Below are 25,260 nucleotides of genomic sequence, written 5' to 3'. Positions count from 1 at the left end.
GTGTATTTGCAGTCCACAGAGGACAAACTCATATATTATATAGATATCCATATCTTATCCATTTTGAACACTGTGTCATTATCCTCTGTTGATATCCATCCTAATACCTTTCGTTTTCTGCTACGATGCATCATTTCCATAATGACACCTTGTGTCAGTTAGGAAGTGGGATAAAAGATAGAAATAATATGAATATGAATTGATCATGTGTATCGTTGTTTTTCTTTTTGAGGATCATTTTTTGAAAATAATTGTAAGATATTTTATCGGTCGGTTTGACATATTCCCCTTAATGCGAGAAATGTGGAGCTGCCGTCCCCAGCGTTCAACAAGAACTATCTCTGTTGGCCTGATGAGCATTAGCTTGCATTTCTGTCAGATTCTGTCCCCCTTGTTATCAATATTATATTGAATTGTAAGAAGAGCTTCTGTTTCTTATGGATGAGGAAGACACTATCACTTAGAGAGTTTATAATGAAATGGGAAAAAGATATGAGTCATTTGTTCACTTGATGGGCCTGCAGAGACTCAAATTGAATATTTAAAATTAGAATCAGCCCATATTCACGGTCCAAATTATAATTGTTCTACCGTAAATGCTCTAACAAGCTGAGTTTGCTGGGTCACACGAGAATTAGGACTTGAATTAAATCGGATTCTCTACTTCTAGCAAAGCGCTTCTGTACTGCATAATATCATCATATTCTACAAGAGAGTGTATTCAGGAAAGGTTTCGAAGAACCCAGAGCTTTTTGAATCGACAAACAAAGAGGTAAGCGTACTGTGTCTGAATATATCACAACGTGTGAGGTATGCAGTTAGCTCTGGTTGAAGTGTTGTCGTTGTAGAAACTCACTTCAGTGTCAAGAGGAAGGAACAGAGCTGAGAAAAAAGAATGAACTCAGGCTGCATCGTGTACAGGAACTGCCTGTTCTTCCATTATCAAATGGCTGTTGTGAATCCACAAACAGCTTAAGAGGAGGGACACATTTGGCAGTGGCATACTTGATTATGCTGATGTAGTTTAGAAACCTCGACAACACGACAACTTTGGCTGACCCCTTATATCATGTCTCATCTCGGCAATCTCTGACAACACAACCTTAAAAAAAAAAGTTGGGGAATACTTTGGAGCACATTTCAAAGGCTTCGGGCTGGGTACCGGAGGAGAAACGGAGGACTGCTCTTCAGTCTCAGTTTTATTGTTTTGCCGGCTTGCTAACAGCGGCTCACGGTATGCTAGGCTGACCAGGCGTCCCTGTTTTCTGGTAGCCTGTCCCCAGCGTGAGTTTTCCCAGGAAATAAAACAGTTTTAAAGAATATGCATTTTTTTTATATGTTAATAGATTTTGAAAGGACGAAAGGTTCAAGCTTGCTCAATAATGTTAATTCCATGTTACTGGAGGAGGGGAGGGCCTACCATATAGACACAATTTCTTGTGTCTATATGGTTGGCTGTGACGCAACCTTGCTTCATTGGGGTCGACGCAATACCATATCAGACATGAGCAATCATAAATATTAGGCTATCCAGACCATATAGAATGACTTTCTATTGGAGGAGCTACTGGTTTTTGGCTGTTTTACAAAAGCTTAAAAATGCTAGTAAACCATTGGGCCTGTAATGCCAAATCTTCCACTATAGTTCTATATTTAATAGGCAAACTGTGGATATCTCTCCTTTTTCTGAGACAATAACATCCGATATTTACAAATGTCCCTGTATTTCATTTCAGAAATCTGGTCACCATACAATGTAGCATATAGTATAGTCTATATGCTACATGTGCTAACAGGAGTTGTTATTTGGTACCTTAATTCCACCGAGTCTCGGTATGTTAGGCCTTAGTCAAAAATTATCAGATAAAAGTAGTCTCTGCGCAGAGAGGCCACAGAATAGGACAAGCATACAAGGCAGTGTATGCTGAAGTGTGCCCCGGACAGTGGGCTGCTGGTGGGGTTCCCTGGTGTGCCCTGGACACTCCTGTGTTAAAAGAGGGAAACGTCTTGGGGATGCCACTACTCCTTTCAGCCATCTCAGGATCTAGCTTGTGGTCTTGCTGAGTCTGAGGCAGTCAAGGCGGTCTCAGATCCCCTCCAGGGCGATAAGAGCAGTATAAACAGTGAAATGTTTAGTACTATATACAAAAACGAAGGGGCTACAGCGTCTTAATGTCTTGCGAACAACATGTGTTATGGAAATATCCGTTACATAGAACAGGAGAGAAACAGGAGTCCCAGGGGAAGTTAAATGGTATTATGGATGGTATTATAGCTTGGGTGTTTAATTCCTGTGGAGAAGGTTCTGGGGTAGATCCAAGATGTCCGCAGCCTAGCTGTAGGCGGCGGCGCCCATGAGCAAGAGGCCTAACCCTCACCAACTACAGAATGAATGAATGGATAAAATCATCTGATGATTGATATAGTAAATCGTAAATTATATTTTATTATGCAAAATAATACAATAAAATAGAATAATGAATCTATAAATAAACAAATGATTCCATAAACCCACAAATCCATAAACGCAAAGATATATAAAAACATAAATTCTTCAATGACTACATTCTTAAATTCATAAATTCGTAAATTCATAAATTTGTAAATTTGTAAATTCTTAAATTTCGTAAATGAATTCATGAATTATAAATGAATACATAAATAAATACATAAATAAATACAAATAAATTGCTTCTGAAACACTGTTAGATGTGCGACCGTTGTAATCAGTTTAACGTCTGTTCAGACAACTATCTCGTCTGGTACGGATAAAAACTTCAGACTCATTTCCAGGCCAATGTATTTAGAATAGTGTCAAGCCGCTATCCAGTACTGGTTCAAAACATCAAATGAAGTATACGTTTTAGTGTTTTTTCATTCTAAATGTTTAATGCTCCATTCCTACATATTCATGCCACCTATCAATTATGTATGACGAAATAAATGGATTATATTACCAAGCTGAATGTTTCTGCGGGAGCCCAGAGTAAATAGTCACATTTCAATGAAGTGTGAGCAATAATCCCAATAACGCTCCTCTCTCTCGCCTCTGATGCCCATGTAGGGTACGCTTCCTGTTGGGTGGTCGCCACGGTGAGTTCAAGTTCCTGCCGCCGTCCAGTTATGCGGCCTGCTTCGAAGCCCTGCTGCCCAAGGAGAAGATGAAGGTGGAGCCAGTGAAGGAGTACAAACGAGACGCAGAGGGCGTGCGAGACCTGCTGGGAACCGCCCAGTTCCTGTCCCAGGCCTCCTTCATCCCCACGCCGGTGGAAACCAGCCAGGTGAGAGAACGGGATTTCAGCAGAGGGAACGGGATTTCAACCCAGTTGAGCGGATTTCAGCATTGAACGGGATTTCAATGAATTTGAGGGGATTTCAGCAGAGTAAACGGGATTTCAACACAGTGGATGGAAATTCAGCAGAGTAACCGGGATTTCCGCAGAGCGAATGGGATTTCAACATAGTGGATGGGATTTATGCAGATTGAACGGGATTTCAACAAAGTGGATGAGATTTCAGCAGAGTGAACGGGATTTCAGCAGGGCAAATGGAATTTAAGCACAGTGGAGCGGGCTTTTACTAGAATCACAAACAGTAAATAAATGTTTAATCCTTTGCTGTACATTGGTTGGGAAATGGAGCGCAGTTAACTGCATTGTAGTGCATTGTGAACTTTTGTTTGATATTTTATATGTTCAAACTTCTTCTTTATCTTTCAGATTATCATGCCTCCCCATCTCGAAAAGGTTCGAGATAAATTGGCGGAGAACATTCACGAGCTCTGGGGAATGAATAAAATAGAGTTAGGCTGGTCCTATGGCAAGGTAAGAAGTACCTTTTGCTTTGTTGCAATTCCTTTTTCTTTTCCTCCCCTCTTCACTTCTTACACACATAACTTGATAATGTCCCGTCAATCTGATCAAAATAAATAATACAAAAACCAGTCATTTCCTCATGTTTCTAGGACATAAATATAAAAATGTTTAATATAAAATAAATTGTATATATAATTCGTTTAATATGAGATAAGAGATGAAATTAACTTAACAATCGTAAGAAAATGTACGTCATCTTGCTTTTTCTCTTATAATTTGCGGTTCAAACCAAATAAAAGAGGGTAAGTGAACATATCCTTCCATTCTATGTGATGTTTTGTGCTTTTTGTGCCATCTATAATATATTCTGCGTAGTATACTGTGTTTAGGCAACAGACTCTAGAGTCTGTTTTAGAATCATGAATTCTGAATTCAAACATATTGTTCCACAGAATCTGCAAAGTAGTAGGTTTTGGCTTTACATTGTGGAAACAAACCAAGAGGATAACTTTCATTACCGTAAATAGTTCCCCAGGCATACAACAAGAATCAAACAAGGACTTCAGTTCAATCAATCCAAAAATTGATACGGAAACCTCTGTTGATAAAGGGAATTTCTTGCAAAAGACTTCAGAGACTCTCTTGGTTTGTTTGATTTTGGCAAACGAAAGCCAAAGTGACCTATTTAGACTAATGTGCAGATTACAATAAAAGTAACAATATGAGGCACAGCTCTTATGTCTATAATACAGATAAACATTACATTGTATGTTTTTCCTTTTCAGACAGATATTTAATTTGGGTGCATACCCTTCCCAACTCCCCTCATTGATTTGGTGTGAAGACACGCCGTCTTATAAGCTAGGCTCTGACTCACTTCTTCATTAAAACACAATTCTGCTCCCACATCATTTCTCGCGCCCCATTTACATTAGCTAAGTGGATCTGACAGCTGTCCAGGCATCGCTGGGACGCTGTGATTTGGTAGAGGGTCAGGGAAGGTGCCGCTTTTAGATGCAGAAATACTACCCTGCTGGAGTAGTTGTCTTTTATGGTGACGAAATGCATTTGTCACCGTAACAAAGGGAAATGACAAACACGATAAATACAGTCAATCGTAAAGTAAACACGGTATAGTTCAGATTCAATTCAGGCTCAGCCTTTTCCTTTTTCTGCCCAGGCCCAGAACACCACAGGAGATTTCTATCCATAACAGAACCCTTGAGGTTCTTGTACTATTTACAAAAGAGCTGGCTTGTGTTTATTGGAAAATAAACCCACAAAAAACACAACTACATTCCTATACACCGTCCTGCATGTTTTCTTGGTTTTAACACACTTGCCCCCTCTTATGAAGGGCACAGCCAAAGGGGTGATTTGAGAGTTAATCCCAACACAGAAATGACGCCCCTTATACTCACTATTCCAGTCACACACACACATACACACACACACACACACGCACACTCATACACACACACCTCTCCCCTCCTCCTCGCCAAGAAATCATGCTCCTCCGTTCGCCTTGTGCTTTCATAATGTCCTCTAACCTAGACTCGTCCTCTCACCACAAGCAAGTAGAACCTTGTCCTTAAAGCCTACATCTCTTGGCCCCCCCCCCCCCCCCCCCGCTGTCCTCTTTCTCTCTCCTCACCCTCCTGTGTGTTCACTCTCCTAACCTTGACCTTGAGCTGCGTGAGGCGCTGTTTGTATATATATATATATGCCTCATATGTCTATATGTGTCTTCTGTGTTGCTTTCATTTGTATTACTTTCCTATAGAGATAAAGTATTATTTTAGATTTGCTTTGAAAGCATCACTGCAGGCAAGGTGGTGAAATAGAGATGGTTCATGTTGATGTTTGTCTTCTCTCTCTCTCTCTCTCTCTCTCTCTCTCTCTCTCTCTCTCTCTCTCTCTCTCTCTCTCCCCCCCTCCCTCCCCGCTCAGATCAGGGAGGATAACAAGCGTCAGCACCCATGCCTGGTGGATTTCTCGAAGCTGCCTGACACCGAGAAGAACTACAACCTCCAGATGTCGTCGGAAACACTCAAGTATGTCAGGGCTCGCGATGGGCTGGATATTTACGATGAAAGAGTTTGCAGACTTGGTGTTAAAATACGGCCAAACAAGTGACAGCCAATAAAGATGCATCTTGTTTGATTCCTGTCTATTGGAAAGCCGTTGAATGGTTCAGATTGAGAGGAAACAGAAAGAAGAAACGACTACCCACCATGTCTCGCTTTTGCTTCCTCAAGCCCTGCACTGTAGCCTCTGTCGGCTGCCAAAGCACGGCTTTAATAATAATAACTTAAATCGATATAGCGCCTTTCATATTATCCAAGGTTGCTTAACAAAAAGAGGAGGGGGAAAAGGGGGGGGGGGGGGGGGGGGGTGGCGAGTTAGGGTTCAGAGGACTCGGTGAAGAGAATGTTTTGAGGTGCTTTTTGAACTGGGGCAGGGATGGGGCAGAGCGGATGTGCATTGGTAGGCTGTTGAGTGTGGGAGCATTGGCAGAGAATGCTCCCACACTCTGGGAACATTTCACCTCCCAGATCTGCAGGATGAATCATGCAGACCATTTGAGCCGGTGTGACCCAGAGAAAGGCCAGCTGCCACACCAAAGCGTACACACTGGACGAGTAATTGTGTTTTGGATCAGAGTTACCGTGAGTCGTATCCTGATACAGATGTACGCCCCCCCCCCCCCCCCCCCCCCAACAGGACCCTGCTGGCGTTAGGGTGCCATGTGCTCCTGGTCCGCCCCGGTGCTGAGGACAGCCTGAAGAAGATCAAACTCCCCAAGAAGTAAGGGTCCCCTCCCTGATTGAACCTCTTCATCCTGAAGGTTGCCCTGCAGCGTTGGCTTGGTGACCACTGCATGTCGATTAATCGAACGATAAATAGTGATTCATTGTTTAGTCTACAAAATTTCATAAATATTGGTTAAATGAGACCATGCGTTAAAAAGTTGCACACTGTAGGTTTTACAAACAGAAACATAGTTAAATGATCCCTGCGAAAGACCCAAAAGTTACCAAAAAGCTCATCTTGACGAGTACTATCTTAAATTGTTTTATAAATTGCATAAACAAAATGGTCTTTTGTTACATAAACAACCTGTTCCCTTCAGCTATATGATGTCCAACGGCTACAAGCCCACCCCTCTGGACCTGTCTGACATTAAGCTGAGCCCGGGACAAGAGCTTCTGGTGGACAAGCTGGCCGAAAACGCCCACAACGTGTGGGCCAAGGACCGCATCAAGCAGGGATGGACCTACGGTATCCAGCAGGTAGGGAGCAAACCCAACGACGATTTCTGTCTCTGAGAGGGAAACAAGTCCACTAAAGCAGTGTTGATCTCATCAGCAGATTAAGATATGCCCCCATTCCCTTGGCTTCTGCATAGGCTCAGCAGTGGGGCTGGGTGTCATAAGGATGTAGAGACTGCATCTGCCCGGGTTCAATGGGGATTAACTAATGATTGGTAACTCCACAACAAGTTGGTCCACTAGTGGACAATGAATCTGAATCGACTCTGTTGTGGTCCAAGCCTTGAGGGAGAGTGGGAAGTTGGATAGTGTAGTTCAGTTAGAGCTGCAGTAGGCCTTCACACTTCGAGCTGCAGGAACAATAGCAAACGTACTGACTGACTGTTGAGATATAAGCTTTTTGTCTATGTCCTACAATGCAAGTGTTTCATATGCTGAGGTATAATTGAAATTAGACTCATACACTGAAACTAAAATACACCCAAAATATTTTTTTTATATATTAGATAGCAAACGGTAAGTGTGCTCTTCTTTGGCTTAATCGTTAGCCTAGGCCTGCAGGATGTTTAAGCAAAATATATACCAATTCAAATGAATAATAAACTCATCTTATTAATAACCATGGGACAGCACTGCAGAATCATAAAGAGCGCTCCTTTCAGGCTTGTTTTCTTTGGGAGAAAAATCTTGCATTTCCGTTTAATGAGGAGAAAATGAAAAAGCATAACCTCTTGCTTCAAGAGATTTCTTACTTAACGTTTGTGCAATTTCAGTTTTATAACAATATATCAGTATTGTAACTTTTTAAAATATAATAATAGATTTAAATCCCATGCACTGAAAAAGCAGTAGTGCTCGGAGCGAGGACTCATACGTGGCGCTGACATTTCTCCGCTGCATGTCGGCCGGCTCCCCCCGCTCTGGCACGGGATGTCTTTGCAATAAAGGGCAACAAGCCGTTAAATATTTCATAACGGGGCCGTGTCCATATATAAAGCGCGCCCTGCCAGCCCTGCCTCAGCTAAAGGTCACGGGTGAAAGACAATGTATTAAGAGGAGCAGTAATCGCAACCCACAGACAATTAGCAGCTCAATCAAAGGCTCGGGCAGCCTGGTGGTTCAGCGAACAGGCTGATGTTGGTGAGCTGGCCCCTGTCCGAGCCAACAATTAGCTTGTGTACGATGTTGGAACGAAGTGTGAACGGGGTGGTAAATAGACTGTGTACTCTTGTCGTCTTTCGACGCAGGACGTGAAGAGTAAGCGCAACCCCCGCCTGGTGCCCTACGCCCTGTTGGACGAGCGCACCAAGAAGTCCAATCGGGACAGCCTGCGAGAAGCTATTCGCACTCTGATTGGCTACGGCTACAACATCGAGCCCTCCGACCAGGAAGGAGGTATGTTTTACGGTCTATGTACTCTGAGATTTCTGTAGTATTTACGATGCTGACAACGCAAAAAGCGTTTTCCACTGAAGTGAAAATCCAAGTACGTTTTGACACTAATACTCATTGTGCAGATGCATGCTGTAATTGCCAAGTCCACGTATTGCCCACTTATCACTGATTGCAGAGCTCTCATGTTCTCTCCTTCCATTTCCTTAAATTGCCTTTTTGTTTTTAGTAATAATGTCAAGGCTTGTTCTAACGCCAGGCTCTGGATTAAGGCTGGGATACCTGGGTGGGATCCCTCACCCACCTCTATCCTCTTAAATGTCAGCCTGTGAATCCCAGCCTTGAAGAAAAAATAGCTAAGTAGCTAATCAGCAATGACTCTATATTGTTCATAACACAATTGCCTAAGTCACATTTTGGCAAAATTGTGATATGTAACCTCACTCTACTCTCCTAACGCTGCTGATTCATTGGCTGTATCCTAAACCAATCAGAGTGCTTTTACATACCAAAATCACTATCTGCCTGAGTCATCCATTCGACTTTGGGAAATTGACGCAAAATACTAGATGAACCTTAAAATATGTCTTAGGCAATTATGCTATGAGGCTAACTATACGGCAGTTAGCCAAGTCAAACACAAGCCCACAGCGGTCGGGTGAAGGAACAGAGGGGCTAGATCAGCTCTCCACTGGTGTTGTTGTCCTGACCCGTATCCCCCCTCCGCCCCCCTGATCAGGGCACGTGGTGGAGCGGCTGACCATCGACAAAATCCGCTTCTTCCGGGTGGAGCGCACCTACGCCGTGCGCACCGGCAAGTGGTACTTTGAGTTCGAGGCGGTGACGGGCGGAGACATGCGGGTGGGCTGGGCGCGGCCCGACTGCAAACCCGACCTGGAGCTCGGCACCGACGAGCTGGCCTTCGTGTTCGACGGATACCGGGTGAGAGCGACGCGCCCTCCCCCTCTTCCCCGGTCGTTGGTCATCGTTACCATAGCGATTTTGGGTTTTGATGCATCTGGTTGTGGTGCTGCACAATTTATGACAGCGCACCGGTGATATTTTAAACCCTCCCTAATTAAAATTAGATTTTGATTGAAGAAGGAATTAGGCGGCTCATTAAGCTGCGTAAAGGCACGATGGAGACCTGCAGCGCTCTGCTTCGTGAGCGTGGAGCGGTGGTCTCCTGATTTTACATCCCAACAAACATAGATTAGGAATCTGTTTCTCTGCCATGCACCTCTTAGGCACTCTGGGTTTAGAGTTGTGCCCTCTGGTGATAGTGTCCTCCATAATGCAGTCTGTCTCTTACTACATCTGAATGCCTGGACTCTCCTTACCGATTTTAAAATGTTTTGCCCGTATGTTTGTATGTACGTCAATTACGGCACCCATTGCCATCCTGACCATCCCTTGAAGGAGGGATCCCCCACTCTGCGTATCTTCACAAGATTTCTTCCTTGCTAATTAAGGGTGTTTTTTCTTTCCCTCTGGGGGGCTAGGGTCAGGGGGTGTCATACATATATGGCCTGTTGTGACTTTACCTGTGATTAAGGGCTATTCAAATACAATTTACATTAATTGAACTGTCCAGTTGACTCTCAGAAACAAGCTTGTGAAGCCCTTACATTATTCTCCTTCCTTTTCTGTAGTTGCTCCTATTTTGATTCTATTGATTCTATTCTCAGATTGTCCTCCGCCTCACTTGTGAGTCACTTCGGATGAAAGCGCTCTGACTCAATTATAATGTGGTTGTGAGAAAGAGGTATTGAACCCCCAACTCACATGCGGGACGGGACGCAACCAAGGAGTCAGTTGGTCAAAAAGCAGGAGTCGGCTCAGAGAGTTGAAGGTTGCAAAAATGGTGCCGGTTTATTTACAGTGCCCAAAAAGTACAAAAAGATGACACAAAAGAATACAGCCTCTCGGCAAGCTGTTGCATGTCAAATGCCCAACCTTTTTCCCCTCCCATGTCTCCCCATTAAATAGGCCTACCAATCAGGGCCGATTGGGAGAAACCACTGGGATAGGTGACACATCAATATCACATGATCACTCAAACACCACAAAACAATAGCCCCAACACTATATGTTCATCAAACGATGCATACCAATATATACACACACACACACACACACACACACACACACACACACACACACACACACACACACACACACACACACACAACACAGTCTTTGATAAATAAATCACACCAACCATAACGACACTCAAAGTACAAACGCTACCTCACCACCCCCGCCATTAGCAAACCAAATGCACTGTCCCGGAACAGAAAATAAAGCCCTGGTTCCCATGCGGTACGCGTTCCCCATGGACCAGTTTGCCGGACGGACAGGAAGAAGGGTAGTTGACAAACACATGTATGTGTGAATTATCTAGCATGTTTGTAAATAAATGGAGTGTATTAAACTGTGGTGCGTGGTTGTTTGTAGTGTGGTGCTAGGTGTGCATGCAAAAGGTAAATGGCTAAATGGTAGCATCTGGGGAAATGCGACCCTCGCTTTTCACAGTGGTGTTAACAGTACGTGTTTCCCTGTGTGTGTGCGCCCAGGGCCACCGCTTGAACATGGGCAGCCGCTTCTTCGGCCGCTCCTGGCGGGCTGGCGACGTGGTGGGCTGCATGATCAACATGGAGGACAAGTCCATGGTCTTCACCCTCAACGGCGAGATCCTCATCACCAACAAGGGCTCCGAGCTCTGCTTCGCCGACTTTGAGACCGAAGACGGTAGGGCGTGTGCGCGTGTGTGTGTGCGTGTGTTTCTGTCTGGAGGTCCCACAGCGGACAGATGTGAGGTCAAGGCTCTTGCGTGGGAGACAGTGTCGTTGAGTCTGAGCGTGTGAATGAGGGCAGTCAAACGCGTGTGGTTTTCACATCTTAACCGGAGAGGATCTTAGCCAGCGTGCTGACAGGCCTGCTGAGGTTGTAACCTAGAAATGCCCTGCTGGGGGAAATTAGTGAAACATAAGTGGCCCCCCATTACCAAATCACCCTTATTTAATGTGGTGCTCGCAAATTGGCTATTTCCACAAAAGGCTAAGGATTGATTTCGAAGCCCCCTGCTATGTGTATGTGTGTATGTGTGTGAGTGTCTGGGTGTGTGTGTGAGTCTGTATGTGTGTCTTATTCATCTCAGCTCCCCAGTATCTATCTGACTGTTCTCTCCTGCCCCGGTCTCGGGCTCACCCCCAGGATTCATCCCCGTGTGCAGCCTGGGTCTGGCCCAGGTGGGGCGCATCAACCTGGGCAAGGAGGCCAGCTCCTTCAGGTACTACACCATGTGTGGCCTCCAGGAGGGATTTGAACCCTTCGCCGTCAACATGAACAGGGAGGTGACCATGTGGTTCAGCAAGCGCCTGCCCACCTTCGTCAACGTGCCCAAGGACCACAATCACCTCATGGTGAGTCGGGGTTCGGCCCCGTGTTGAAGGGGAGGTGAACTGTGGATTTGAGAGGGACGACTTTGGCCTACCAATTAAGAAAATGGGATCTGGGCAGTTGTAAAGGTTTTAGAAAAACGGACTTATCGGGTTCCATAAGAGATGGTGGAAAAGCGTTTTAGCCAAAAGTAGCAGCCATCTTGTATTTTACGGAGCATTTACACCGTTTAACAATCGTATGCTTTTGAGTGAATTTGAACACAGAAATTGTTATGGATGCAATGGATAGTCAACTGGAGTCGTTGTTATTCCCATGCCTTAGGGGGTGCTCTACGCCACCTGTTAAGTGTAACTTATAACATTGTTTGAGTGCTAGTAAATCTGAGAAAGAATAAGAAATAGAAATGGATGTCAATGTCTCGACTTGCCTTCTCGTGACACTGCGTTATTAACAAGTTTGTACATAATATAATTGTTCTCTAACTTCAAAATAGAACTTTAGAAGTTATTTGGGGGTTTAAGGACCCTTAACGTTAAGGACCAACACGTTAAACAGGGTTCAGGGTTTGTAGTCCAACTAAAAGATGCAACAACGTCTGTGTCTGGGGGTTTTCCCTGGGGCAGATCACAAGGATCGACGGCACGGTCGACAGCCCCCCGTGTCTGAAGGTGACCCACAAAACCTTTGGCACCCAGAACAGCAACGCCGACATGGTGTTCTGCCGGCTCAGCATGCCCGTGGAGCTCCACTCCCTCTTCAAGACCAGCGCCGTGGCCGACATGAACGGGGTCCACGAGGAGGAGACCCTCAAAGTCAAGCACAGGTCTGGACTGCCGTGGAACACACACACACTCACGCACTCATGCATACACACACACACACGGCACCACACACAAACACTGACACACACACAAACACAAACCCCCTCAAAAGACAACCTATGCGATTGTGCGTGCACCGACCGATGTTCGATTCCCACCTGTGGTCCTATGCTACAGTGCCTCCTCTGTGGTCTTTCTACCCACCCCCTTGTCCGTCTCCCCTGTCCTGTACGTTGTGCAGCAGACAGAAATTCAAGATAACTATAACAACACACTGAATGTATTGCTACAGTCCTGATCCTTGGTCCTGATGACTGTGTTTTTTCTGTGTTACCATAGATACCCACTGAGGGCTGTGAAGCACGGGGACGAAGCCAGACGAGTGGACTACAGCAGCATCACCACGGTATTAAGTCCAGCGTTCAATTCATCATTTAATATGTGTTTTTATCTCCTGCCTCCCTGTTGACGTTATACTGTGTGTGTGTCTGTGTGTGTGTGTGTGTGTTTATGTGTGAGTGTGTGTGTGTGAGTTTGTGTGTGTGTGTTGATGTATTTGTGAGTGTGTGTGTGTGTGTGTCTGCGTGTGTGTGTGTGTGTGTATGGATGCCTGTGTCTCCTCCAGTACTACCACTCGGTCCGTGTGTTTGCCGGTCAGGAGCCTGCGGGCGTGTGGGTGGGCTGGGTGACCCCAGACTACCATTACTTCAGCAACAACTACAACCTCAGCAAGAACCGCACCGTGACGGTAACCCTGGGCGACGAGCGTGGGCGGGTCCACGAGACGTGAGTCCATCTTTGGAGCGGAAAGGGGGGGGGGGCATTCAAATGACCTCTCCTCAATGTCAACATCGGAGAAGACTTAGAAGAGACAAACATTGTATCTCTCTTGTCGATGTTGTTCTTCGCACCTTTGGTCTTCTTCCATTCACACCTTTAGCCGCCCGGGCCAAACCGCGCTGCTATACGCGCTTCCATTACAAGTTTAAACCTGCCAACCTTTGCCGAGTCTCTCCGGGTTGCAGCGTGTATGAAATGCATCGCCATGCACACAGAGTACAGCGAGTTCTCAACATTTTAGTTTGTTATTGTCGTCTTTTCTATAACCTTTGAAAGCCGATTCAAGAAGGGTAATGGAGGTTTGGATAGAAGCGCTACACACTGATGTTAGTTGACAATTCCCTTGAAAAGCCAAACAGCTGATTGAATTATGATTTATTTAGATTTGTCTTGGTCTGAGGACTGAATTATGGATAATATTTCACACCATTAAATCGCTGATGTTGATATTCAACACTTATCGGAATATCAAGGACATCCTGTGTCCTTGATATTTGGAAGGAATATGTGTGAAACCGTGTCCAATGTGTAACCAAGACTAATCGGAAATGAATCGGCTCTTAATGAGCTATTGAGATTAGGAAGCAAAACAGGGGGAATATTGAATGTCAAACTGAATTCACCATTGCTCATGAGAAGCACATCATCAGTTAAAGTTCAGCCAGTCCACTATAGTATATTGGAAAATATACTATTGATATCGTTAGCCTTATAGCTTAATTTCCTCAGTCGTATTTTGGCCAAATCTAATGCTGGTGATTCACTGTCTCATTGACTGTATCCTAAGCCAATCAGAGCGCTTTTTACATTCCATGAGCACTATCTTTCAAAGTCATCTATTTGCTTTAGGCATTTTTGATGCTAAATACATGATGAACCTTAAAATATGATTTCGCAAATTATGCTGTGATGCTTACAATATTCTATGGTGTTTCTAATGTTGACATTGTTGTAACCTTCGACCCCTGTTCTTCTCCCCCTGGTCTCCTGGCGTGGCGGCGGCAGGGTGAGGCGTAGTAACTGCTACATGGTGTGGGCCGGGGAGGTGAATAGTGGCTCCCACTCCTCCAGCAGCAGCAACGTGGACCTGGAGGTGGGCTGCCTGATCGACCTGGCCACCGGCCTGCTGTCCTTCACCGTCAACGGCAAGGAGATCGCCACCTCCTACCAGGTAGTACCCCAACGCACGTCCCCTGCTGCTACTTCTGGTGGGGGGGGGGGGGGGGGGGGGGTTGGGCCCTTGAGGACTGTCGTCCATCCATTCATCCAGCCGGCCGCTTTGTGATCCAATCATCTTTCATCCCTCCATTCTTTCAATTATCCATCATCCATTTATACCGTCGTGCATCCATCCATCCGTTCATCACTTTATCCGTTCATCACTTCATCCATCCATTATTCAAATCAACCACCCATTAATCACTTAATCCATTCATCACTTAATCCATTCATCACTGCATCCATTAATCACTTCACCCATTCATAACTCCATCACTTCATCCATCCATACATTCTATCCATCCCTCGGCTTGCTCTACAGATAGTTGGTCTCCATTCTTCTTCGGTTTAATGATGCGCTTTTCATGTGACTGCTATTTAAAACCCCAGCCTTGTGACGTGTGTAATGACGAGTTAAACGCCTGCCTGCACAAACGTTGTTCCCTGACACCCTAAGAACCACCATTTCTCAGGAAGACGCTGGTTAATGCAATGTTCCGGTATCCACTGCCTCACAGACCCAGTGACACCAAGTCACAGAGCCTCTGAGTCATCCGGCTGCACACACGCACACGCAGACATGTCACACACACACACACACACACACACACACACACACACACACACACACGCACACGCAGACATGTCACACACACACACACACACACACACACACACACACACGCACACGCAGACATGTCACACACACACACACACACACACACACACACACACACACACGCAGACATGTCACACACACACACACACACACACACACACACGCAGACATGTAACACACACACACACGCAGTCATGTCACACACACACGTACACACAAACACACACTCGTGTGCGCACAAATACACACATATGCACATACACAAACTCATGCTCACACACACACACACAGACTCCTGCACAGACACACAGGCTTGCATACACAGACACACGCAAACACACACAGCATCCCACACCCATCCGCACACACAAACCCACTGTCGATCATTTCTTCTAGCCAAGCCACTTCCTGTAAGTCATGCTCTCTTGCTGTTCCATGTGCTCCCGTCCGCTGTGCGACACCCACTCACCTCTCCCCTCTGCTGTGTAGGTGGAACCCAACACCAAGCTCTTCCCTGCTGTGTTTGTGCGACCCACCAGCGCCAACCTCTTCCAGTTTGAGCTGACTAAAATCAAGGTACGGGCCCCTGACCGGCAATCACTGAGGCCCCTGTTTACCGCGGCCACCGTCTTTTGTAAAACAAAGAAACCTTATTTTTCTACGGACCACATTTATTAATAGAAATAATCAACGTGCTACCTTGGATGGATGAGTCATTTTCCAATTAATCCTTTTGTAAAGAAGCACTCTCAGTAGTGAGAGGGCAGGCCACAGAGGTTATGTTAACCCTCTCCAAATGGAAGCTCCATTCAACTTTCCATTCCATTTCCTATTCCCATTCAACGCACTCACCACTCTCCACTCTGTTTCCTCTGTCCCTCCTGCTCCCAGAACACCATGCCCCTGTCGTCGGCCATCTTTAAGAGCGAGCACAAGAACCCGGTGTCGCAGTGCCCTCCGCGGCTGGACGTGCAGTCCATCAGCGCCGTGCTGTGGAGCCGCATGCCCAACAGCTTCCTGAAGGTGGAGACGGGCCGGGTGAGCGAGAGGCACGGCTGGATGGTCCAGTGTGTGGAGCCCCTGCAGATGCTGGCCGTGCACATACCCGAGGAGAACAGGTGTGTGTGTGTGTGTGTGTGTGTGTGTGTGTGTGTGTGTGTGTGTGTGTGTGTGTGTGTGTGTGTGTGTGTGTGTGTGTGTGTGTGTGTGTGTGTGTGTGTGTGTGTGTGTGTGTGTGTGGGTGCTCGCCTGCTGTGCTCTGTATTTCACATTTATGTCGTTTATTTTGTGTGTTTTGTTGCAGTGTCTTAATGTAAATAAGCAGATTATAAAACGTCTGCACACACGCACGCAAAGAACACAGTAACGCACACACACAGACTATCTGTATATGTGTGATGCCCTCTGTGTTTTGTTTTTTTTAACACACTCACATTTGCATATTGACTAATGAACACTGTGCACACATTAACACGCCGACACGCATCGACAACACATTTCGTTTGAATATGAATGGCAAACAATTGGAATCTTTTTTCACTGTTGATTGAGCTCAATCGGATCACAGCTATTACCATTAACACCCCAAATGGTTCCACACCATTTAGCCTTCCCCTCGCTTATCTTAAAAAAAACTGGATAAATAATAAATATAAATAAAACAAGAAATGCTAATATAATATATATATATATATATATATATATAAATAATACATGTAATAATAAAAATATATATCAAATAAATATACGTTTAACAAATATAATATTAAGAAAATAAAACAATAACCCCCCCGACTCGCCACAGGTGTGTGGACATCATGGAGCTGTCTGAGCAGCAGGACATGCAGCAGTTCCACTACCACACGCTGAAGCTCTACTGCGCCCTGTGCGCGCTGGGCAACACGCGCGTGGCCCACGCACTCTGCGGCCACCTGGACCAGTCGCAGCTGCTCTACATCATCGACAACAAGTACCTGTCGGGCATGCTGCGCGAGGGCTTCTACAGCGTGCTCATCAGCATCCACCTGGAGACGGCGCGCGAGGCGCGCCTCATGATGAACAACGAGTTCATCATCCCCGTCACCCCCGAGACGCGCTCCATCCGCCTCTTCTCGGACGCCTCCAAGCGCCACCTGCCGCCCGGCGTGGGCCTCAGCACCTCGCTCAAGCCCCGCCTCAACTTTGCGCCGCCGTGCTTCGTGGGCAGCAAGCGGGAGCAGCACCTGTACAGCCCCCAGATCCCGCTGGACGCGCTGAAGGAGAAGGCCATCAGCATGCTGACGGAGGCCGTGCAGGGCGGGGGCCACCACATCCGGGACCCCGTGGGGGGCAGCGTGCAGTACCAGTTTGTGCCCATCCTGAGGCTGATCAGCACCCTGCTGACCATGGGGGTGCTGGCCAGCGGCGACGTGCACAAGATCCTTCTGCTCATCGACCCCGCCGTGTTCGGGGAGCCGGGGGCGGAGCGGGGGGCCGCCGCCGCCGCTGCCGCCACGGAGGCCGCCGCCGCCGCCGCCGCCGTCCTGCCCGCGGAGAAGGAGGGGCTTAAAGGGGAGGAGGGGAAGGCTGTGGAGGCCGGAGAGGAGGAGGCGGGGAAGGACGGGAGGCAGCCGATGAAAGGGCTGCTGGAGAAGAGGTTGCCGGAGCCGGTGAAGCGGCAGGTAATGGACGCGGACGGCGGGCCGCTACGGTCGTTGCATCGTTTTGTACAATGAGTGCATTCAACATTGGATATACGACCCAAACAGTGCAGGAATCATTCATCAAATGAATCCGATGGGAAAAGCAACTGGTTTTATTCACTGTTGGCTAATTTGAGGTTAATTTGAATGTTAAACAATGATAATTAAGTAATTATTGATTTAACAGTTTTATTGTATTCGGGTTTTGAGCAGCAGTAGTAATAGTGGTGATAGTAAAAGTAGAAGCAAACATAATATATGGCCATAAGAATTGGCCTGTGAAGCCCTTATGAATGACTTTACGTGTAGTTGACTTGACTTGACCAGTAGCAGTAAAATTAGTAGTAAAAATTTATGATATGCCGTGCGCATGTGTGTACGTGTACATTTTCCCCTGTGTGCGCGTGTTATGATGCGTGTGTACGTGTACGTTTGCCTATGTGTGCGTTTTCCTGCATGTGTGTGTCTGTGCATTTGCACCTGTGCGTGCATGTACGGGTTTATTTGACCCTGTGTGTGCGTGTTTATGGATGTATACGTGTGCATTTGCCCCTGTGTGTGTGCATGCACGTGTGCATTTGCCCCTGTTTTCATGTGTTCATGCATGCGTGTTTGCCTCCCTATGTGTGCATGTCATGATGCGTGTTTTTGTGTGCCTAAGCCCCTATGTGTACGTGTTATGATGCGTGTGTACGTGTTATGATGCGTGTGTACGTGTTATGATGCGTGTGTACGTGTTATGATGCGTGTGTACGTGTGCCCCACGGCAGATCTGCGAGCTGCTCCACTACTTCTGCGACTGCGAGCTGAAGCACCGCATCGAGGCCATCGCCTCCTTCTCCGACCACTTTGTCTCCAAGCTGCAGTACAACCAGAAGTTCCGCTACAACGAGCTGATGCTGGCGCTCAACATGTCCGCCGCTGTCACCGCCAGGAAGACCAAAGAGTTCCGCTCGCCCCCACAGGAGCAGGTGAGAGGGCGGCGTGGCAGAGAGCAGCAGATGCATGGTTTGGCGGTGTACACAAAGCAGCAGGAGGGGGGGGGGGGGGAAACGGCAGATGAAACGGGAGCTAAACGCTAACAAACGATTGGATCCCACCGAAGAGCAATGTGGGCACAGCATTCACTCACAACTCAATTCCCCCGAATATCAATCGAAAACCAGGGAAATGGGTCTTAACTTAAATCAAAAGTGGAAGCACAATATCGTCTGTTGTGGCTCTCATGCAAATGTTCTCAAACACAGAACTGCAGCTAAAGTTAAAAGTAATTGTTTCTCTTAAATCCCAATTTCACTGCGGTGAGTGATTGAATGTCCAAAGCGGGACTGGCGCCCGTGTCTTTTAGGTAATGCGGGAGATTAAGGATCGCCCTGATTCGTCCCCGTAGTAGAATCACGGCGCGAGAAGGACAAAGGCTAGCAGTTTTGGCCCATTAGCTGTCCCCGTCCCATAACTCAGTGAAGGCCTGTGTTTTTGAACCCATGCCCAATTCTTCTCCCGCCTCACCGTGGCAACTGAGACCAAACATCTGCTGCAGTTAACCTCATTACGGCCGTCCAACCTATAGTGCCGACTCTGGTTGTCACGTCAACATACACAATGATGGAATGGAGGGAGATCAGGCCAGGAGGGGGGAGGGAGGGGGGGGGGGGGGAGAGAGAGAGAGAGAGAGAGAGACAAAGAGCAAGAGAGAGATACATTTACTGAAGCCCTTTAGGTCATGATGAACACTATTGCTACTTTCTTTCTTTCTCTCTCTCTATCTATGTATGTATATATATATATATATATATATATATATATATATATATATATATATATATATATATATATATATATATATATATATATATATATATATATATATATATATATATATATATATATACTCTCTCCTTCTCTCCCTCTGGCCCTCTGTCCCTCTCTTCCTCTCTCCCTCCCTCCCTCTGTCCCTCTTAACACACACACACTAGGATATGCACAGAAAAACCTCTAATGCATACACACAAATGGAAGCATGGGGCCTCAATACCTTTAAATGGTGCAGTGTGAAGGGCTTAGTGGAGATATATTTGAAGTCACTTTGGTCATTTTCCACATACATGGGTCATTGGTTTCCCACCCCTTTAACTTCCCCCGGGTTTTGCGTCATTTTCTTTGCTCATTTAAGTTTGCACATACCGCCACTCGCCCAGAACAAATCTGAGTGGGCTTTTGTCAATCTCTGTCTTTATCTCGCTAAGTGTTCCCCAAAGCCTTCCCCCGTGTGTATGTTTGTGTGTGCGTGTATGCGTGTGAGAGCAAGCGTTTGTGTAAATAAATCCTGATATTCCATCTTTGGCAAACACACAAACATTCAGAGGTTTACACACACACTACCCACACACACACGCCGGGAGGGTCTCATCTGGTGATGAAGTGGGGTGGTTCACGGCCACTGTACTGATGTAACGGCGTGCCATGGAGGCCTTGAGTCACCCAGGGTGACGGACTCCACCAGAGCTGTGTGTCTCTGCTGCTGGTATAGTGACACTGCTGAACCTCTCTATACATCCCAATGTGTTGCGTAATATATGTTTTATTAGGATACAATATCATCCATAACAATGGCTTTTGCATTTTTTGTGTGGTCTGGACGTGATTGGTTTGTATACGTGTGGAAATGTGGTTGCACGTGTGTGTGTGTGTGTGTGTGTGTGTGTGTGTGTGTGTGTGTGTGTGTGTGTGTGTGTGTGTGTGTGTGTGTGTGTGTGTGTGTGTGTGTGTGTGTGTGTGTGTGTGTGTGTGTGTGTGTGTGTGTGTCCCAGATCAACATGCTGCTGAACTTCAGCACGGGGGATGATTGCCCATGTCCGGAGGAGATCCAGGAGGAGCTGTATGACTTCCACAATGAGCTCCGCCTCCACTGCGGTGAGCCAATCAGATCACATCACATGGCCCTCGGCCCTCCTCCCTGGCTGGAGTCGCCCAATGAGACCAGAGCTCATGGCCCAGGGCCCTCCTCCCTGGCTGGAGACGCCCAATGCTTGCCAAACTAAGACTCTAAGTTAGTCTCATGGTCAGGTCTGAGGAGGAGTTGAGCTGGTTTAATCAGTACTCCTACGTAGTATGAATGATTGCAAAATAGAGGCGCACTCCAATGCTGTTTTTGTCCTGCTTTGTTTATCAGTGGGAGCAGCTGCAAATTAAATTATGAAATACCGTGAATGACGTCTTGGCCAACAGCTGTGTGATATGATTTGTGTGTCTTTTAATGTGCGCCCCATCAAAGGGTTTGAGTGTTTCACTCTCAATTAAGTGCAGGGGAAATAGTAACGACTCCTTGCGGCCGTTTTTGTCAGGCCCTTTGATTTCGGTGACAGGATAGTGTTTCTCTGTGTGTGTGTGTGTGTGTGTGCATAGTATGTGTGTGTGTGTACATGCTTGTTTGTGCGTGCTTGTGTGCATGCGTGTGTGTGTGTGTGTGTGTGTCCCTCTGAGGTGTGGGGAGGTGGGTGCTGCTGCAGATGGGCCAGACGCCCTGATGTTTGGATAAATAATTGAATGGCTGGAGTCCCTGCGGCTGAACAGAGATACGACCGCTCTCTCCGCTTGGCCCTCATCTGCTCCGGCGCCCCGCAGAGCACCGAGTAGAAGAGATGGATTCATATATATAAATATATATATGATCGTACATAAACTATATAGACGTATAAAGTCATATCCAACGCAAGGCTGTTACTGTCTGCAGTTGTTTATCGTTTTTAATAAGATTGTCCCTGTTATATGTGCTTGTTTCTTCTGTGTGTTTGTGTGTGTATACGTGTGTGTGCGTGTGTGTGTTTGTGTGTGTGTGTGAACTAATTTGTTTGTGCTGTATGTGTTGGTTGTTTGTGCGCGTGGGTGTGCGTATGTGTTTGTTCGTGCACTTTTGTCTGCGTGTGTATGTGTGTGCGTGAACGTGTGTGTTTCTGTGCATAAAGGAATCCCGATGGAGGAAGAGGAAGAGGCGCTGGATACGTCCATTAAAGGCCGCCTTCTGGCCCTCGTTCAGAAAATCAAAGGGCAGCAGCAGAAGGCAGAGAAGGAGCCGGCGGAGATGCAGGAAACGGCACCATGTAAGGAGCTGCCGATAATGGCTTAGAATTCATGCTAGTGCTACTGTTGGCTAGCCATGAAATGTATGTACGTGTATGTTTCTGAGTATTATTGTGTGCATTATGCATGCTTATTAATACTAAGGATAAACACCTTAGAATACGGCGTGGAAATTAAATGAAAGCTTATAACCAAAGCATTTATTTTAATACCCGTCGTTCTTTTTTCCTCTTAACCTGACCTGCTGGGAAATTAGCTCTAATTTGTCCCCAGGGACCTGATTAGTTATGTTTTCTGATTCCCTTAACACAACAGTAAAAGCGTTCATAGTTGTACTGAAGCTGGGCTAGTGAATGTAGCAGCACTGGGTCGTGTTGAAGTGGTAATCCCAGACCCTTCTGGGAGGCAATTTCAGCTCTGAGAGAAAGCTGCCCTCGTTGCCACCTACTCTCCTCCTCATCCCCTGTTATCCTTCACTACTTGTTGGCAGTTGGAGCCCTTTCTCTCTCTCTCTCTCTCTCTCTCTCTCTCTCTCTCTCTCTCTCTCTCTCTCTCTCTCTCTCTCTCTCTCTCTCTCTCAAAAGGGTTAGAAAAAGCAAATATCTGCCTACTTCTGTGTGTCTCTCTCTCTCTCTCAAAAGGGTTAGAAAAAGCAAATATCTGCCTACTTCTGTGTCACTCTCTCTCTCTCTTAGGGCGCACTTACACTAAGCCATCTGTACCGTGCCCAAGTCCGTTTCACACCTGTACCGTGCTCAAGTCTAGATCGTTTGGCAAGTGTGAGCACGCCAACCGTACTCAAGTCCACTTAAATTCCTTGGTCTGAGCACACTTGGGAGAGGTGTGCTCAGGCCACGGTACAGATGCCAATGAGCGACACGAGCATAAGCACGGCTACGCAACCTGAGCTGGATGACGTATAGTCCATGCGACCCTTCTTTCCCATTAAACAATAAACATGACAGCTAGCGGGCTGCGGTTCACGTTGGTGCGATAGTAGTCTGGCTGAACGGAAGTGGACAGCGTCTATTGCCTAGCGTCGGATTTCACCGCTACTCCTCCCCTTCCGGTTGCTGGCATTTCCCCCGGCACTATTTTGCATGGACACCGCTGCTGCTTCCCGGGCTTAGCCCCGCCCTAGACGATTGTGATTGGTTTAAAGAAATAAAACAGGCCCGCCCAGTTTCCCCACGGATAGACGGCTCGAGGTAGCGTGGTTCCAGACCATTCTACTTGCTGTAGTTTGGTCTGGCTTTGCGAGACTAGTGCGATAGTGAAGTTGAGTTTTTGATCAAAAATACCCCGTTTGTCACGGCACGGGCTTTCTTTGTTCACTCGAGAAGGCGGGGCTGCGCACGGAGTCTAGACCTCTTTATAATAATTTGCACAGTCCCGAATGTTTTGATTTTTTTATGAATGAAGACACCCGCATGCAAGAATAAGTTCACGTCTGATGGTGCGTTTTAATATCCATCCGTCTCGGAGGTCCGAGGACGTTGCCTAGCGACACGCACAAACACGCCCCTTTTCCTCGGACGGCGATCTCGCCATCTCAGTTGAACTCAGTGGTGACCGAGCGAAATTCCGAGACAGAATTCAAGATGGCTGCGCCCATTGTGACTTGAAGTATGAACTGTTTTCATTGTGCTTGGACCACTTTGGTGGTTTAAAAGGTAATTTCAATCACTCGTATTACTGCAATACCTTACTGCGTCCGTATCTCTGCCTATGTACACAAATATATTGTATTTGTGTACAGCACTTTGGTCAACTACTGTTGTTTTAAATGTGCTATATTAATAAACTTGACTTGACTTGACTATGGCCTATAGCCTACTTATATTGGATCGCCTGGTCCTCTGCCAATGCTACCGCGACAACAGCTTTCCGGGCGTCCATGTTTTCCTCCAACAACCGAGCGAAATAATAAAACGCTTGAAGTGTGGGCGTGGCATCAGATCCGAGATCCGAGTCGGTTCGCAGAGAATACTCGAACGCACCATGAGTGTAGGCTACAAACGCAACTAACTATTTACAAGTGCAAAAACATATTCTTTATTTTACTGACCACTTGTTTTTTATCCCGTCAAAAGCCTCATAAGGACAGTTCCTCTGCGTCTCTCTCGTAGATCGCACCATCTTTCACGTTTTTTTTTTTAGGGCTGAATGATTGATGGAATTCAAATCGAAATCGCGAGGCAATAGAACGCGACATGCAAATCGCAAAGGCTGCAATTAAAATAATAAAAAAAAAATATATATATATATATATATTACAATTCAATAGTTAAAGGGACTCTCACCGTTGTTGCATTTTTACACTTTTTTTGGATAAGGTTAAATTGGTATTAATAAGGTAATAACACTCTAATATGCAAGACAGACCCACCAGGAGTAAAAACAAACAATTATTTTACTCTCATAATATTTAGTGAAAACTTCAACCAATAAAATTCTTCGGACCGAAGGACCTTATTGGCCGACAGACCTGTCCGTTTGCTGCATGGATATATAAGGTTTTCCGTCTGCTTCTTGTGGCGCATTCGGGCCCGCGTCATCAAGGCGCGTCCTCAACTAGAGGGTTTGTTTTGATTCCACGGCAGACAGTAGCGAGTAGCGACCGTAGCGACTGACGATGGCAGACCAAAGTGGTCCACGGCGTACTGAAACTGCACCATTCAGTCCGATTAGGGGACTCATCTCGGACTCAGACTCACAGAGTTACCCTCCTCTGGAGCCTCAGGAAGACCTCTAGACTGTTGGCCACCAACTGCACCATTCAGTCCGATTAGGGGACTCATCTCGGACTCGGACTCACAGTTACCCTCCTCTGGAGCCTCAGGAAGACCTCCAGACTGTTGGCCACCAACTGCACCATTCAGTCCGACAAGGGGACCCGATTCGGCCTCAGAAGCCAAGTGGTCCCGCTCCCCTGGATGATTCTCAGGACCTCCAGACCGTTGGCAACCAACCGCACCACTCAGTCCGATTAGGGGACCCGTTTCGGACTCAGATGGCAGACGCAAAGTTGTCCCGCTACTCTGGAGCTCCAGGAAGACCTCCAGACCGTTGGCACCCAACCGCGCCACTCAGTCCGATTACGGGACCCATTTCGGA

General features: G+C 46.5%; 1 protein-coding gene and 1 long non-coding RNA gene across 4 annotated transcripts in view; one reads left to right on the top strand and one right to left on the bottom strand.

Moving 5' to 3' along the window:
- The window catches only part of LOC132457847 (ryanodine receptor 3-like), an 81,740-nt gene that overhangs the window by 1,118 nt on the left and 55,362 nt on the right, over positions 1-25,260 (top strand). For all 3 annotated transcript variants that reach the window (XR_009525779.1, XM_060052205.1, XM_060052207.1), the window contains exons 2-20: positions 3,065-3,281; positions 3,720-3,824; positions 5,766-5,869; positions 6,540-6,623; positions 6,949-7,108; positions 8,335-8,482; positions 9,219-9,421; positions 11,056-11,230; positions 11,696-11,904; positions 12,508-12,707; positions 13,045-13,111; positions 13,331-13,491; positions 14,551-14,716; positions 15,872-15,958; positions 16,274-16,500; positions 17,187-18,042; positions 18,834-19,034; positions 20,874-20,976; positions 22,029-22,163. Coding sequence is in view for 2 of the 3 variants with exons in the window: in XM_060052205.1 (XP_059908188.1) it covers positions 3,065-3,281; positions 3,720-3,824; positions 5,766-5,869; positions 6,540-6,623; positions 6,949-7,108; positions 8,335-8,482; positions 9,219-9,421; positions 11,056-11,230; positions 11,696-11,904; positions 12,508-12,707; positions 13,045-13,111; positions 13,331-13,491; positions 14,551-14,716; positions 15,872-15,958; positions 16,274-16,500; positions 17,187-18,042; positions 18,834-19,034; positions 20,874-20,976; positions 22,029-22,163 (3,608 nt within the window). In the remaining variant the exon portion in view is untranslated. The remainder of the gene's footprint in view (positions 1-3,064; positions 3,282-3,719; positions 3,825-5,765; positions 5,870-6,539; positions 6,624-6,948; positions 7,109-8,334; positions 8,483-9,218; positions 9,422-11,055; positions 11,231-11,695; positions 11,905-12,507; positions 12,708-13,044; positions 13,112-13,330; positions 13,492-14,550; positions 14,717-15,871; positions 15,959-16,273; positions 16,501-17,186; positions 18,043-18,833; positions 19,035-20,873; positions 20,977-22,028; positions 22,164-25,260) is intronic.
- On the bottom strand, positions 24,744-25,158 carry LOC132457849 (uncharacterized). The gene is made up of 2 exons (XR_009525780.1): positions 24,992-25,158; positions 24,744-24,892 (listed from the first exon to the last, which is right to left on the bottom strand). It is a non-coding gene; the product is annotated as an uncharacterized LOC132457849 (long non-coding RNA).

This window comes from Gadus macrocephalus, chromosome 5 (assembly GCF_031168955.1).
Source record: "Gadus macrocephalus chromosome 5, ASM3116895v1".
Lineage (NCBI taxonomy): Eukaryota > Metazoa > Chordata > Actinopteri > Gadiformes > Gadidae > Gadus > Gadus macrocephalus.
This window is presented reverse-complemented; position numbering and strand designations above follow the sequence as displayed.